Source organism: Molothrus aeneus, chromosome 4 (genome assembly GCF_037042795.1).
Source record: "Molothrus aeneus isolate 106 chromosome 4, BPBGC_Maene_1.0, whole genome shotgun sequence".
Taxonomy (NCBI): domain Eukaryota; kingdom Metazoa; phylum Chordata; class Aves; order Passeriformes; family Icteridae; genus Molothrus; species Molothrus aeneus.
The window spans coordinates 58811996-58828238 of NC_089649.1; the positions used below are offsets into that span (position 1 = coordinate 58811996).

At 34.9% G+C, this 16243-nt stretch overlaps 1 protein-coding gene across 2 annotated transcripts in view; it reads right to left on the minus strand.

Moving 5' to 3' along the window:
• Positions 1-16243, minus strand: part of CPEB2 (cytoplasmic polyadenylation element binding protein 2) — a 50759-nt gene that overhangs the window by 21929 nt on the left and 12587 nt on the right. Inside the window, exons 3-5 of one of the 2 annotated variants that reach the window (XM_066548608.1) lie at positions 14685-14775; positions 6626-6676; positions 92-115 (exon numbers count right to left, since the gene is read on the minus strand). In XM_066548608.1, the coding sequence (XP_066404705.1) occupies positions 92-115; positions 6626-6676; positions 14685-14775 (166 nt within the window). The remainder of the gene's footprint in view (positions 1-91; positions 116-6625; positions 6677-14684; positions 14776-16243) is intronic. The other variant, XM_066548610.1, reaches the window with a different exon arrangement.

The following is a 16243-nucleotide window of genomic DNA, read 5'->3' on the forward strand; positions in this document are numbered from 1 at the left end:
AGCAATTACAATCAATAATCTGGATTAATTAATCATAATGATCAGTAACAGATCAGAATTAATTGAACTGTAACAAACAGAAGTGAATTACCTCGTCTTCGCCCATAACTCCTCGCTGCATGCAAACAAAGGACAAATTGTAAAATGTCAAATAACTGTATCATGCCCACACACTAAAATATTTAAGATACAAAGAACCATGTGGGTAAGTAGTAAGTAAAAATCTGCATCTGTACTTGGTACTGATAATTGTAGATGAGAATGCATTAAAATTTCACATAAATACCATACTATTTTACTACTAAATTGATGTTAACACCAGCTCTAAGTAAAATTCTTTCATATATTTCAACGTCTTTAAACTTGATCTTCACTTCATGTTAATTATGGACATATTAATTATGGGAACTTCACAATTCATCCTCAAAATGTGATTTGTATCTTACACAAGTGCCTAAATAACATACATATGGTATTGAAACTGTAAAAAGGAAAATACTTCTGTGAAAAGCATGTAGCAAGTGTTAAATTAATCACAGACACATCCTGGTCCACATGGAACAGTTTGTACAGTCCTTTGCAGTGACAATGCAAATGCTGTAAGCCATGACCTTCCTTTTTCATGAAAAGACCTAGCAGAAAATTAACCTCAAGGTTTTGTTTGAAACAAAAGATGCCTTGTACTAGCAAACAAAATCAGGGCACAAGTCACAAGAAATAGCATTGTATCAAAAACACTGCACAAAGGCAAAGCAACAATTTCGCATAGACTGCAAGTAAATCCAAGATTTTCCTAACTTTTGAGTTTTGCAAGATTCTTAAAGAGATCATGCTTGCAGCTACAGTTCAGCAGACCATAGTGATTGCTTCTCTGCCTGAAGGCTAAAAAACTAAAAATAGACAGATTACTAATACAGAAACTATTAAGCTCTGTGCAATTTCTTAGTTACATTTCCACAGAGTATTTTCTATTCCTGTTTAACAGACTCAGTATCTGAGAAAAATTACTTTAATCATTACACAGTGGCATTAAGTATCCAAATAGATGTTACTATTAACCATAAGATCATAGCAACATTTAGGAACAGACAGCTGTGTCTGGGCATTATTGTTTTTATTTTACGAGGCCTCTATACATACACTTCTCCTAAAAGCAACTGTTGTTCTGGGCCACTGAAATACATATTGACTCAAAATCACCGATTCATAAATGTCATTCATTGTTCCATTCTCATATTATGCAATACTTATATACTGGTACCTCCTATTTGATTAGGGGTTTTCAAAAATTTTATTAGATTCAGTATTTTTTCCCTTTGTTATCTTGATCCCTTCCAACTAGAAATTCAGTGGATTGCTTATGGAAGTTTGAAAAAAATCTTTCTTGTTTTTGCTCCCTTAGAAAAGTTATTTTTACAGAACAGTCATGATACTTCTATCCAATTTGTACTGAACTTGCTTTCAGATTTATTCTCTCTCACCTGAAATTATTATTGAAGAGAATAGGTTTTGCGTCAAGGTTTACATATCCTTAAAATTTCTACTGGAAAGCCAAAACAGAAAAAAACCCCACTTTCTGAAAGAGACCTGGGTACCTAATCAAGTATAAACATTTTAATTCATATGTCCAACATCAAAACAGAATCCACAAAGCTGTGTATTCTGTATGATCAGCTCTCTCACTAGGTGCTGGGGATTCTGATGCTGAGCTTCAGACATGTTTTCTCCCTGAAGCCAGGCCCTCAGAAGACGCAGTTCTGTGGCAGTGCTGCAGCATGTACAAATCTTCTCTGACTCCCGGCCAAAGTGACTCCCACGTAGCATTAGCAGCAGCGTCACTAAGCCCTCGCCTAGCCCCCACGTGCTTTTTTAAAAAAATAAATTCCATCCACAAATAAAACTAGAGTAAGCAGGGAAAATTCAAGTGCAGCCCATCCACAGCAATGTCTGCAGTGCCGTGTTCTCTCTCAAAGGATAACACAGTGATACATATGAATATTCATCTTTTCGCACAAGTGTTAGGATACTGCTTTTCTTCCACCCCCTTCAGCCCACCAAACCAGCTCAGCTATTTTCTTACATTTTCATAATTAAGACAAGTTGATATGCAGAAAAATATTTTGTTACAGAACGACTGAAGTTTTTTCTTTGTGCATTCAAGAAAAGGAAGCAGTAATTTTAAGGAAAAACAAAAAAGAGTTACTAAAATGTTAAAAAAAACCCAATGTAGTTAAAACAGTAGATGGTGCAGTGTTTTATATATACAGAAATTGCAACAATGTACCAAAGTAATCTGTGTATTTCTTGCTTCAGCAAAACAACAAAATCAGGGAAAATGGGAGAAAAACTGTACCTGATGTTGTCACATCATTTACTTTATTTGTATGGCAAACTTTCCTCCCTAAAATTCATGTCTTGCTCATTTAGAGGGCAAATAGTGTGGGCAGGGGTATAGTGCTACTTTTGCATCTAGAAAAATGCAGATTTTCTGTATTTATTAAAATAATACGCATATAATGTTTTACACCTTACAGAGCAGGCACGCTTACAGGGCATGGCAGCTGTATAAATATAGTTAATTACAGGTTTACCTATACATCAAGACTATACAGATGTATTTAACATACACATAATCAGTGCACATGTTTATACATAAATTGCAGGGAAGACAGCTCTTTTCCAAAAAGGCCAGACACTGCAGGCAAATAATTGATTTACAGCAACAAAAAAGGAGAGATTAAACTGTTTTCCCTAACTTGTCCAAATACCAAGTCATACAGAAATTTGCCTTTTATTTTATAAAGCTGGATATTTTAATTAGCCAGTAACTTGGAAAGATTTCAAATGAGTGAGAATGCATGAAAGACACTTTCATTATAGAAAATATCAATTAGGCAACACATACAAGAAGTATAATGATGCCCAATAAAATTAAATCCAGTAATACTGGAACCTTCCAAAATTAAGAGTGCTGCATATACAACAAAGATTTTAGCTAAAACCTTCTTTTTATATATCCCTGAAGTTGCATGCTAATACAGCTTACACCCATCAGAAAAATTAAAATCTCCCTTTCTGCAACATAAATCAGGTCACAGATTTAAAACATAAGTAAATACATTTGCTGTGCATGTTTATCTAACCTCAAGACAATAGAATTGTACATTATGTGAGCAATGCTACCGCCAAGATACCAAACGTATCTTAATACCAAACGTATGGTTTCATTTTTTTCAGACACATATTTCAGATACACAACCGGAGATCAAATATACACATACTGCAAGAACTCAGCTGAATGATGAAGCTGAATTAAAAACACTATGTTGTGTACCAGGAAAAACTATCAGGCAAACTTCCTACAAAGATAAAATATGATTTGTCACTAACATTGCGACATAACGATCAAATGGTGACAGAGACACAATGAAGCCTTTTTCATTAATAGCTGTAATTTAAAGAAATCCATAAACAGTTACAGCAATAATTTCCCAAGAGTCTAGACTAAAGGAGGTAGATGCCTAATTCCCATTTCATTCTATTGGATTTGGGTGTCCAAATTCCATTTAAATTTCTTTAGAAATAACACCTTCATAGATTTTAAGGCTTAAAGACATCATTATGACCATTCAAGCTGGCACACCTATAAGACTACAGAAGTTCATTTAGCAATTCCTGTAAAGGAAGTTTAGTAATTTCTGATGGAAGTAATTCAGTAATTTCTGATTGAAGTGCTTTCTTTAGAAGCACAACCAGTTATAGTATCTGTAAGAAGTCTAATACACCCTTGCTAAATGAATGAAATGGGGAATTATGTTTCAACAGCAACAGAAAAACTTCAATGCTTTAAAACAAGAGAAAGTGGGGGGAACCCCATAATGGGGAAAAACACCCTACATCCCAATAAACTTGACTCTTGCATTATTACTTGCTTCAAAAATGTTCTCTCTAAGCTGAGAAAGCTGCAGTCAGGTATACCCATTCCAAAGTATCTTTTTTTTTGACTTTTGAGAGATAACAGTCATTAAAAATGCATTACTTTTTTTTACAGCTTAAGCTGAAACAGATACATAATTATACATAATTTATTAAAACACATAAATCAGGTTTCCTTTAGTTCATTTCATTAATTTAAATAATGAAAACTGTAAATATTAATATTAGGTACAGTTCAGTAAGTACATTTTAAATGAGATGGAAAAAATCTATCATTTACAAAGAAAAAAACTACCATCAAAAAAGTTTTATCTAGAAGTGCTTAGCCGAAAAAGAGCTGCAAAATTCCAACCTGGGTCATGTTAGAACCTTTCTGGAACCCAGAGATACCAGTTCACTAAAATAATCTCACTAAAATCCAGAGAGGGTCAGTGTTAAGTATTAGTGCCCACATAAACAGGCAGAGGGTGTTTAAACATATTTGTGATTTGCTTTCATGAAGGTCTGGTATTCCTGCTCCTCCTTATAGTTACTACAGTACTTACTAAGAAATTAAGGGACAAATGTGGAGTCTTTGAATTACCAGCTCTTCTTTTCCCAAATCTCCCCCCAAGGCACCAGTTACGGGGACAGAGGGAAATGTTGGCTTGCACACACTTAGGAGGAGAAGGAAATTGAAGTTTACAAGTTCATCAACAGGTGTTCAAACCATAATTCTCCTTGTTGCACATTTGGAGGAAGTCCCTCAATTCTTGCTAAGAAAGAAAGGTTGCACAGAGTCTGAGCAGCTGGAGCTCCCCAAAAGCTGTTTCCAGAGCTTCTGTTCCTGAGCTGCAAGAAGCTGCAGTTAAGACATGCCAACCTGCAGGGGCTCTGAAGAGCATTCCTGACTGCCCTGGCCTGCACCAACAGCTACATCAGACTCCAGCTATGTGGCAGAGACACAACACGGCTCTGAACTCAATTCTAAAGGGTATAATTAAAAAAATTATGTGTTGCAGCACCTTTTAGATACTTAAACTGTTATTTTTATCTCACTTACTGAAGGCTGAAAATAATATTGCAGCTTATAAAGAGGACAGCAGTCACACAAAGTGCTACCTCTCTAACTACAAGAGAAACCACACAAGCATTAAAAGCAAGATATTTTTCAGTGCATGTTCTAGCTTTGTGGTAAGATTTTAGGATAGACTGGTACCACTGTATTTCTCCAGTGCTCATGCTAACAAAAAAATCCCTTCTTTCCTAGATATTCCATAGAGTAACAATAGTTCCCATGTGCTTTTTTAGCATGCAAAACTCTAAAAAGAGAAGTTCACCATTCTAAGTAAAATTAAACAAATTAAAGTATTAATCTCTTACAGCCACCTCACTGAAATACTTCAGTTTCTCTTCATACCTTCCCATCTAACACTTCCTTGTACAGCAGCAGATAATGCCAATTGCACATATACCACCTGAACAAACCAATTTGCAGAACAGGTCTTAAAGCTGCAGTTAAATATAGAAAGTAAAATGTTGTGACATCAAGCACATTGATATTCAGTGTAGAGGAATCAATACAGTGTTGGCTAAACACTGATTTTATTTCTATAGTTAAGTACCTGTTTTTTCTTTTCAAGATAATGGAGTATCTTAAAGTTACCTATTCAATACCAAAGGATCTTCTTCTTCAAATGGCCATTGTGCAGTATTTTCCTTTACTGGGCACAAAGGTTAATCTTAGTTTCCTTAAAATTTTAAACAATTTTAAACATTTGCTCAGTGTTATGCAGGGAAAAATAGATATTTGCTTGCATTTTTTATCCATTAGCACAAGTGTAAATGACTATGCAGAATGGGTAAGGCAATTTAAAAAAAACAACAACCTTCCATAAAATTTCAAACAGCAACCAATGTGTTCTGGCCATATTTTTTAATTAAGAGATCTTTACTGTTAACACTTAGACTCATCAAGTGAATGACAAAAGTGTGTACTTTGTGTACATCAGCTTCCATGTCTTCTAATCTAGAGAAGCTGTGGCACTACAGCTCTAATTTTTCCCAATGCAGAAAACACTTGTGTGCAAAACCCCTGATTTATTATTGACTTAGATGGATTACCAAGCTGTGCTTCCTTCTTTAGCCTTGAACAAAGGCTAAAGTTCATGCCTTCACTGAGTAGCAGATGTTCATGAAGTCTGACCTACTGGGAGAGGAACATGAACATGAACTCTAACTTCAGCATATTTCATGGGTAGACACATGCTTGACAAAAGCCACGTTCAAAAACCGCAGCAAAAATAAAATGTTATTTCACATGAGTGTAATGCTAAGTGTCTAGTTCACTCTTTATTTACCCAATATAGAAAAACATGTGTTTCTGGTCTTCTTAGTTTTCTAATTCCTGTTTCAGTATAATAGATTTCCTACAGCTCTTTGGAAAACATACCCCTGGATTGCTTGAGAACAAAACAGAATAGTGCATCATTATGAGCATTTCAGATTTCCAATAAGCTAGATATAATGAAAGCCTGTTGCAAGATTAGCTCTTGCCATTCAACTCCAAGAAATGGCAACAGTCCCATCAGTGTTGAAGACCAGAGGCAAGTAATTCAGTAACAGAATAGCACAGTATAATTTTATACCAACAAGTCAGATTTAAGCTAAACTAGAGATAATTAGAAACTGTTGTAAGATTAGAACTTACCATTTAACATCAGAAGATTGTCAGTCCCCGGATGTGGATAACTCAAGCGACCTTAAAAGAAAACAAAAACCAAAGAACAAAACAAATGCAGAGGTTTTAGTTATTATGCTAAAAAAATAATGAAAAATCACTGCTTAGAATTTGCCTAAGGGAAATAAAGAGCTAATATTTAACTCCAAGCACATTAACCAACAATACCCTTGACCCAAGTTAAAGCTGACAAGAACAGACTTCTTAACCTTAATTCTCTGGTCATAAGATCTGCAGTGTACTTTGGGATCAGCTCCAATAGGATAAAGCCACTTTTTGTTTCATGACACCCAGAAATAGTGCTGACTGCTTTAGTCTCCTCTTTCACAGTGACTGTGAATAACTGCACTATGCACTTTGCTTAACAGAGTGGCATTTCTACAACTTAATGCTTCTCTACTGAAGCAATTTAAGAAAAATCATGTTAGTAAGAAATAAGGCATGCAAATTTTATTAACTGATTTATGACTGCATCTTGGTGTATTTCATATAACCCTGGTATGTAATATTTTTCAGTAAGTCTAGCAACATTATAGCAGTTGCTTATATACAGATTCAACAAAATTAAAGACTATTATAGATAAAATTTTCAGCATTTTAGACAGAATAAAAATTACATGTAAACCTTATATCTTGACATTACAATTTTTCAAGAATTGCATTTTACTACACCAGTGGCATGTTATACTTCAGTACTTAAATGAATGGTTTAAAATACACAGCTGAAGAGTCTGTTCACTGCAAATTGCAAATTCCTTTTTATTAAAGGAGACTTTTTCTTTTTACAGGAAGCTGCAAATATACCAGTAGTGCACATTGACCTAGAGAGACATTTACAATAACTGCTGTGTTTGAAAAAACTGTGGTTGAATGTGCAAAAAACTGCATTGCATCTATCTTGCTATTCAAATATACTTGCTTGCTTTTAATCTGAAGAACATTTTATTTATATATGTGAATACTGTGACTTAAACATCTAAATCTTTTGAAGGAAATGGGAATGCTTGTAGAGGCATAAAGAAGAACCTAGTCTGGAAGCAATGGGCATGTAGAACTCACACATTTTTAAATGGTCATATATATGCAGACGGCTAGCAAGAAAAAGAAACCCCAGGGGGGGAAAAGAAAGAAAACCAAATGAGCAAGCTATATGTTAAGGCTGTCTAGCAATTCTTATCATACTCTGTTTGGTCCTCTACTGCTGGAAAACCCATGAGCTTAGCAGCAAGACTAGAACTTTCTTTAAGTAGTTCAGAGTCCCGAGGGACACCTTTGGGGTTAAATAAAAAAGATTTTAGTTGTAAATCTGTAAATAATAGGGTTTAGATTTTCCTCTACTCCTTTACGAAACCAACATAGTAATTTTCTGCCAAAAAATAATTTGAAAATATACACATTGCAAACTCTGAAATCTAAAACTTCAAAATAGCAAGATTAAGATAATTTAGGAAATTTTGTTCAGCCTTATTATTTACAGGCATTGTGGAAAAAAAAGATTTTTATACAGCTATGAAGTATTTGTTGTCCCACAGATTTTATTATTGTAAGAATGGATGGTATCAGAACACCTGCAGATTAGGTAAGAACAGTTTGTTGTTGAATTTGGAAGCACTGAAAAGCTAGAGCAGGCTCCTGGAGAAGGGCAGATGAATTCCACCCAGAAAGACTCTGCTGTCTTCTCTAACTTCAACAGAATCTTTGAGCAGGCTAAACAAAACACTAAACACAAAAACCTTCGTAGGAGCCTCTGTCTCTATGTTTCTTGTCTTCAAAGTGTCCAGTTTTAATGTATTTCTTCTGTTATACTGAACATCTACAACTATATCTAATGTTTCTTGGAACTATAAAAATTCCACCCTTCTAGCAATGCATGCTGGTAAAATAGGCAAAGAATCAGGAAAAAGGCACCTTTAAATTGCAGTCTGGGAGCTGCCACAGCTCAGCCTGGTGTTTAAGTTACTTTGCTATACTTAGGTTTTTGCTCTATCAAAGCTAACATTCATTTGTCTAACAGCAAGAATTTTGCAAGATCACTGTCATATCATGTTTATATACATTGCTATAGAAACATTTGCAACAGTATTATTTGCAAATCAGAATGCTGTATTTATCGACAATAACAAATGAAATTGTGAGACATTATCTCAAACTTGCTTGACTCTGTGGTGACAGTCTTTCTCCCTGTCTGAATTTATTCTCTTTTCCTATGTAGCAAGAGAGACAAAGGATAGGGTTTTTTTCTTGCAATTATTTCATAAACAGAAGTCAGGTTGAAGGCCTAGTAGGAGAAAAGCTCACTAGCGTCAACATCTGGGGAGGAAAACTTCTAAAAAATAGTAAATTCTAGGTTTATGTAATTCTGCTTTTGCATTCTTTTGTGTTTTTTTCCTTTATAGCTTCACAAATAAGCTGCATTTGAAACACATATACCCAGATGAAATAATGAAGGACTTATCACTGAGTGGAAGCAAAGGACTGCACCAGGCAGCTGGGCCCACCACTGCAGCCCAAAACCCCATTTCATTGTTGAGGAGATGAATTTGCTAACTCAGATAATGAATGATTTCAAGGTTAGAAAGGAAAACAACACAATATTCAGTACACTGCTGTATTGATACTTATAAGTTTTATTTACATGGTTATTTCAATGAAACCACACTTTACTGCATTCTTGTGAACTAAACCCCTGTATTTGTTACCTGGTCTAGCGGTCTAGCACTTGGACATACAACTTAAGGGACATTTTAAACATAAAACATAGAATGTTCACTTACTTTTCCAAAATGCAATCATTGCTACTTATTTATAATATTAGTTTAGGTTCCAATTTCTCAGCTTAATCTGTTGAAATAATCTGTTTTCTAGGCTGTCCACCTGAATTTCATGACATACATAAATTCAGAACATTTCACATGTGGAATTGGGTTCAAGATCAGTTTTATAGAGAGCTCAGACCACAGCATTTTTGAACAGGTTATTCTAGTTAAATGGACATTTACTATATTAAACCTCACTTAAAATATCAGTATGTAGAATACAGAAGATGAGAGCACCATCTTGTAATAATTTACTTTGCTTCTATCACATACATCTTTCTAGCTGGCTATTTTCACTGTATGTTGTTTGATGCATTAAAAAAAAAGATACCATTTTAAGAACAGGGCACAAATCCTATCTAATCCCATGCTGCTTCAATGTCAGTAATCTAGAACTGTATAAACCATTCAATGGTCTTCTAGCAATTCCAGTGGCCTCCACCTGCTTAAAAAAGTACTTTTAATAATAAAGATGATTGAATAGTTTAAAGTCAGCAACCAATTAGTTAGCAAATATCTAATATTTAAATAATAGACTTAGTGCATTCCTGAAAAAGTGTTATGAAATTAATTTACTACCTCTCTACAGAACTTGTCTACAGATCCAAAATTTGTAACCTCCTACTATCTGGAACAAACCAAGTGCCTAATATTACCATTCTGTATCAGAAAGATCATCATGTTACAGAAACTCTCTGTGCAAACCTGAACTTGCAACTTTCACAATGCTACTGCTAATTAATAATTCTCATGTATCATAGCTAAATTGAAACTAGCATTGCCAAGAAGCAGTAGATATGCCTGACACTTCTTATTCAACCAGAGTTCTAGCAAATCTAGCCTCCTCTTCCTTACCTAAATGTAATTAATATTAACAGAACTGCCTGCCTCACACATATTTTGCAATGCATTCTTCTGTGAGGACAGAAAAAAAAAGTAAAAGCTTCAAGTAAGTTTTGGTGGGCCATTACAGCCACTGAATCCAATTAAGAGTCTTGCTAATCCAAACATGAGGAAAGAGTAATGAACTTAGTTTTAGCATTTCTGTAATCTCATGTTTATGATAGGGGCAAAGAAAATTAAAATTTTTGTAATCTTCTTCTTGGCATACCCACTTTTTATTTTAAGGCAAATTCAAATCTACTTTTAGAAATGCATACTTTTTATTCCTATTTAACTGAACTGTTGGAGGAATCCCCATATATTAAAACATTGCTGACTCACAGATTCACAAGTTCAATACTTCACATCTACTCTCCCCTTTTTTAAAAAAAGTCTTAGTTTGTTGTATGAAGAGACTGAGAATGAAAAACTCCTTATCCTTTTCCCTTTTTTTCAGGAGATCTCCTGAGTAGAAAAGCTTTCAAGTCAATCTTTTCCCAGTAAGAGAGAATGGCTGAGGATGACAGCAGTTTCAGAAAGCACGGTTTTGGAACCAGTGTAGTTAAGACAACAGCATAAACCCATGTTTGGCCAACACCTAGTTACAGAAAGCCCAGAGAGTGCATTTCCCAGTGCTTGCCTATGAACTGTGCAAGTCACAACGAGGCCAAATGGGCTGTCTCTGATAATCCATGTATTCAGACAAATCAGTTTATCAAGTCTCAAATATATTCTTTTATCAGAAAAAGTTTCTAAGAAAGAAAGAAGTAACAATGTGTATGTAAGATTTCAAAGCCTTTTATGTGACAAGGGAGAGGATATTTCCCTCTGGAATTCCCTCCCTGGCTGGATATTTTTTTCCAGCCTCAGAAATTCTTTTCTTGGCACAATTTGAATTACTCTAGGAAGAAACTGTGCAGCTTTAAACTTTAGAGTTTCATAACACAAAATATAGAACAAATGCCTTTGAAAGAAAGACAATGCTCTTTGTGCCACAATCTTTACTAGAAAGATGTTTAAAACAGCAGGTAATGAATCCCATTAAATCAGTCTCCTCAATACTAATATATATTGCATAGAAAATGTAACAACTGCTTCTAAGCTTTCTCCATAATCTTTTTCAGCCCAAATGCACTGTCTTTCCTGCTTCTTGACAGCAAAATACCTTGATATTTGGGGGAGCAGAAGTGAAAAAAAGAAAACCAGGTACACAAGTGGTATGTCTGAAGAGTTATACTAGCAATACCTCTATGTGTCAGGCTATCAGTATTTTAACTTTTCTCTCAATTGTTTTAAGAACTATTAGAAGAATAAAAAGGGTATTTAAGACCAATGATATAAAAATGAATTAATTTAACTTCAGCCTTTATTTGACTGGAATTGAATGGATGGGATAATCTTAAACATTACTTAAGGTCTTGTTATGAAATGCATTTCTAGAAAGGGAAATTATGCATGGGAAAGATTAGTTTTAATATGATCAGTATTTCTGTTGCAATGACTAGTGAAGCCAAACATCTTCTCCCTATTGCTCCACCTTGAAAGCATCTTATTGAAATCTAAAAATTACTTTTCTTTTGATCACGTGTTGTAATGACAAAGCTTTGTCTAAGCAAAGCCAAAACTAGTCATCTATAAACAATTTTCTGGCAGGCATAAACTTAGCTTTCAGTGAATCATATTTAAAATAATTTTTTTTTCAACTTCATGAAAGCAAAAGTGGTGAAATTTGACTTGCTCCTAAAATGGATCTTGACATGCAAAACTTGAAGCTATGAGCTAGTACACAGACTGTCTGTTCTGCATTGTGCAAAATTTGAGACAAGATGCTTAGTCATAGTCCAGATATTGTAAGCAGCTAAATCTGAAACACGTGCTTAAAATTCCACGGACTTTCATTTTACTGCTGTGATCAGATATAAAAGATGCATTGTTTTAGTGTGCTTATACTTACTTGAAAACTTGTCATAAAAATATTCCCTAGCTACAAAATACTCTTTAGTTGCAACAAAATATGTTGTATATTAATAAGAGCAACAAATAATATTCTTAATCCTGTGCATTCTGCAAGCAACTATGATGGAGTTTTAAGTAAATATTAAGATTTTCTGTGGTGAAAAGCCAGAGAGACTGATATAACCAAATTACAGTTTCATATCTGGCAGAGAAGAGAAAAAAAAAAAAGAAGTTAAAGTTTCTCAGAAATTACAGAAATTCCCATTAATGGTGAAAAAAATTCAGAAGACAGTAGAGAAGAACTACAAGGCCAATACACCACAAGGTCTCCTACTACAATTTTCAGTCTGTAAGGAACATTTCTCATGCCTTATTGTTAATAACATAGCGGTTTCAGCTGAAATCACATCCACGGAGAAAAAAATATCTTATCCATCAACTTGAATAGCAGCACACAATTACTCTATTTAAATTCAGTTGGCATGTGCATTGTTCTCTGGCACTCAAACAGAAAAATGGATTTCCTTTGAGTTCATCACTATCTATGGCTTCCATCTGTTTTAGTTCAAACATAAAACTTAGCAGAATTTTCACTGCAAGAACATAGCTGTTTAACTGTTAAAAAAAATGTCTTAACTGTAGACTGACACCATATTCTCATGTCCCTAGAAAGCACAGATGGAAACTACTGAGTTTTTCAAGGTATCTACGTATGAACTGAATTAACTTTCAAGTCTTAAAGCTTTTTCTTCTCTTACTCTCCTTGGAAAATTATTATTGGAAATATATTTTTTTAATCTATTGTAACATAATGAAATACAAAGAGACGACTAAAAATAAAAATTAATATCTTCTGTGCTCACCGTGCCTCTGAAATCTCTTCTGCATTACAGAGATAAAATTAAAACAGTGAGATGGCAGGGGAAACCAAGCAACGAATTCCATTTGTCGTGTCAGCATGTACAGAAGGAAGAAACAGTGATTTTCATCTTCAGGAATGTGAGAGGTGCCAATGGCACTATATTGCAGTAGCAGATCTGCACTCTCTAGCTTTAAGCCTAACAGCAGCTTTCAGACAAGGAAAGAAGTAGTAACCACCTGAGTGTGGCAATTAGAAGCACGAATCCTCTGTAAGAGGAATGATAAACCTGGTCACCTCAGCCTTGAAGAGGTATGCATGATTTTAGCACACAACAGTCACTACTGGGCTAGCTGTTTACAGGTTTCAAACCTTTTGTTTTACCTAATGTTTTACAAACGTGTAGAATAGACAGAAACTGAGTTTAGTAATGGACTCGAATAAAATTGATAAAATGGAATTAATTCTCTCTGGGCCATAACAAAGAAGAGATCAGATTTAAAAACACTTAAGAAAACTTTAAAGTCGAGGAAAATTACACAGTTTAAGTAAATGCTACATACTTTCAGATGCTTTGTAGAGATTTTCAGCTTGGGGAAAAATTCCAAACTTTTGGCTAACTATTTTAAATCTTAAAATACCATTAAATGCTATCTGAATGCTACAGGTCTTCCAAGTAATTGCACAGACCTTAAAAGAATCATGAGCAGACTAGCAAGGTGCCTTCAAATTAGGAGAACAACAGGCCTTTCTGTGCTAATGCAATATACAGTAAGTATAGAACCCTCTAGAAATGGAGAATGGATGGGAGTAAATAATGCTGCAAAAAAAATTGTTTCATTTTTTCTATTTCTTCGATATAGAGATTTAATTTCTACAAAGCAAGCCTAAAGTCTTGGATAATTTTAAAATTAAATTGTGTTAATCTAATTAGAACACCACAAATGAAGTAACATCTGATCAGCCCAAGTGAAAATGTTTGTGTTCCCTGCCCCAATGTTCAATAGTAAATGCTACCTGGGAAAGTATGGAAGAACAGAAGAGTGAGTTAATGTACAGTGAAAAGAGGAGTTAAAATGGAAGCCCACACATAGTAGCTATATGCTCACTGCTGTGGCCAAATGACTTCATAGAGCTCAGGGCTGTAAGAGGAACCAGCATTCTAAAGCCAACTGTATTTCTGGACTTCTCCAGATTTGGATGCATTAGTACGCTCCAGTAGATTTAAAAAAATATTTTAAAGGACAAATCCTGATTTTATCAATTAACTTAGGTTTCTTTTCAGCTTTCACTGTAGAGAAAGGGAAAACTACGTGGCAACACTTGGAGTGGTTTGTTTAAAGGGATTGTGAAACAATGTTTGCAGTAAGACAGCTTAAGATTGACTTTTCACCTGAGTGAAAAAGTAGCTCATTTTCCACTTTGATATGAACTTAGAATCTAAATTACCAATCAGTATTCATTCAAATATGCAGAATGGATGACCCTTTTTTCTTTACTTAGCATAGTAACATACCTTTAAGTGGATCATGCTCTGCTCTCATAATGTCAATAAGGGAGTTTTCCAAAGAGTGCATATTCAGACTGTCATACATTCTATTTCGATCCTAAAAGAAAACAAAAGCCTTAGTATTGGTATACAAATTCTGTAGTTTTTAACAAAAAACTTGAAAGGAAAACACAAGTTCCTTCTAACAGCTGCCCACTCAGACACTCTGAAGATGGACAATAATACAAAGTAAGATCTAATTTTATTAACTGTAATTTTAACAGCATCCAAATATAAACTAGAGATGCAGTGTGAAGAACTCTGTGTGATGCAGCGTGAACAAATGCTGTGTATGCATTTGACAGCCTGTGAATGCCTGTTTCCTTCAAAACTGCTTGAATCAGTTCTAGTGATCCACAGCACAGTTATGCAAAAGCTGATTAATGGAAGGAGACTAATGTCTGTAAGAGTTCAATTTCATTTCATGCACAAATAAAATAGTGAGGAAGGTGAGGAACTACAGGACAAGGACAGTCATGTCACATAACAGACAGCATTTCCTTGGTGCTTGGCCACCAGCTCCTGCCAGAGGGCACGCTTGCTGGCTTCAGGGCCTTTGTATGCAAATATTTGAGTTACAAATGGTCAGTCCTTAACGGTTAAAGGGTGGAAAATTAAAGCTAAACTACAAAAAGAAAATGTCACAAATCTTACTAATAGATTATCAGCCTCATAGAGAACAATTTCTTTTATGTATGATTATTAGGAAGTTACCATACTGTCTTTACAAAAACTTTCACTGACAGTAATAAAAGTTATTGAATGAACTGAGTATGTTTTCACTGATTTTGTTTTACCCAAGACATTTTCTCCCATGTTTTCCAATACACCCAAGTTACAGACACAGAAAAAAGATGACTCCTAAATTCTTTGGTCTTTCTGGGATACCTTTTAGAAACTGAAAACAGTTTGTGTAAAACTACAATCTCTTCTACTTTCAAGGCTTCTGGCTAGACTGTACTGCACTTAAATCCTACAATTGTGCCTTAATTTTACTGTGGTCTTCACTCTAGTAATTCAGCAGAGTAGGATGAAATACATCATATACACCCCAGGACTAATGAAATTCCCTAAAGATGCAGCCATGCATTAGTATGTATATAATAGGGACAGAAGGTATATCCCACATTCACTGTGACTTTCCATGACAGTTCAGCAGAACCATAGATTCATTTCAAACTACAACCCTCAGCAAACAGGTATTCTTACACTGGAGGAGTAAAAAAATTAAGCTTTGGACCAGAAGTTTTCTATCAATCACACACTATGACTTCTGATCAGCTTTGCCATGATGAAACCAGAGTTTCATGTCTTAAAAAGTTTAGTCAATGTTGGGATGAAGAGGAAGAAGCCTTTTTTTCCCACCTCTATGTCAAAGAACTATTATGAATAATGGGCTCCTCTTGGGTTAGCAATCTGTTAAAAAAATAAAAAGGTGGGTTTCTCTTGTCTCCTGCCATATCCCAGACCAAATGCCACTGACACTTCATGAGGCAGTCTTCAACCTGGTTTGAGTGCCAACAAGT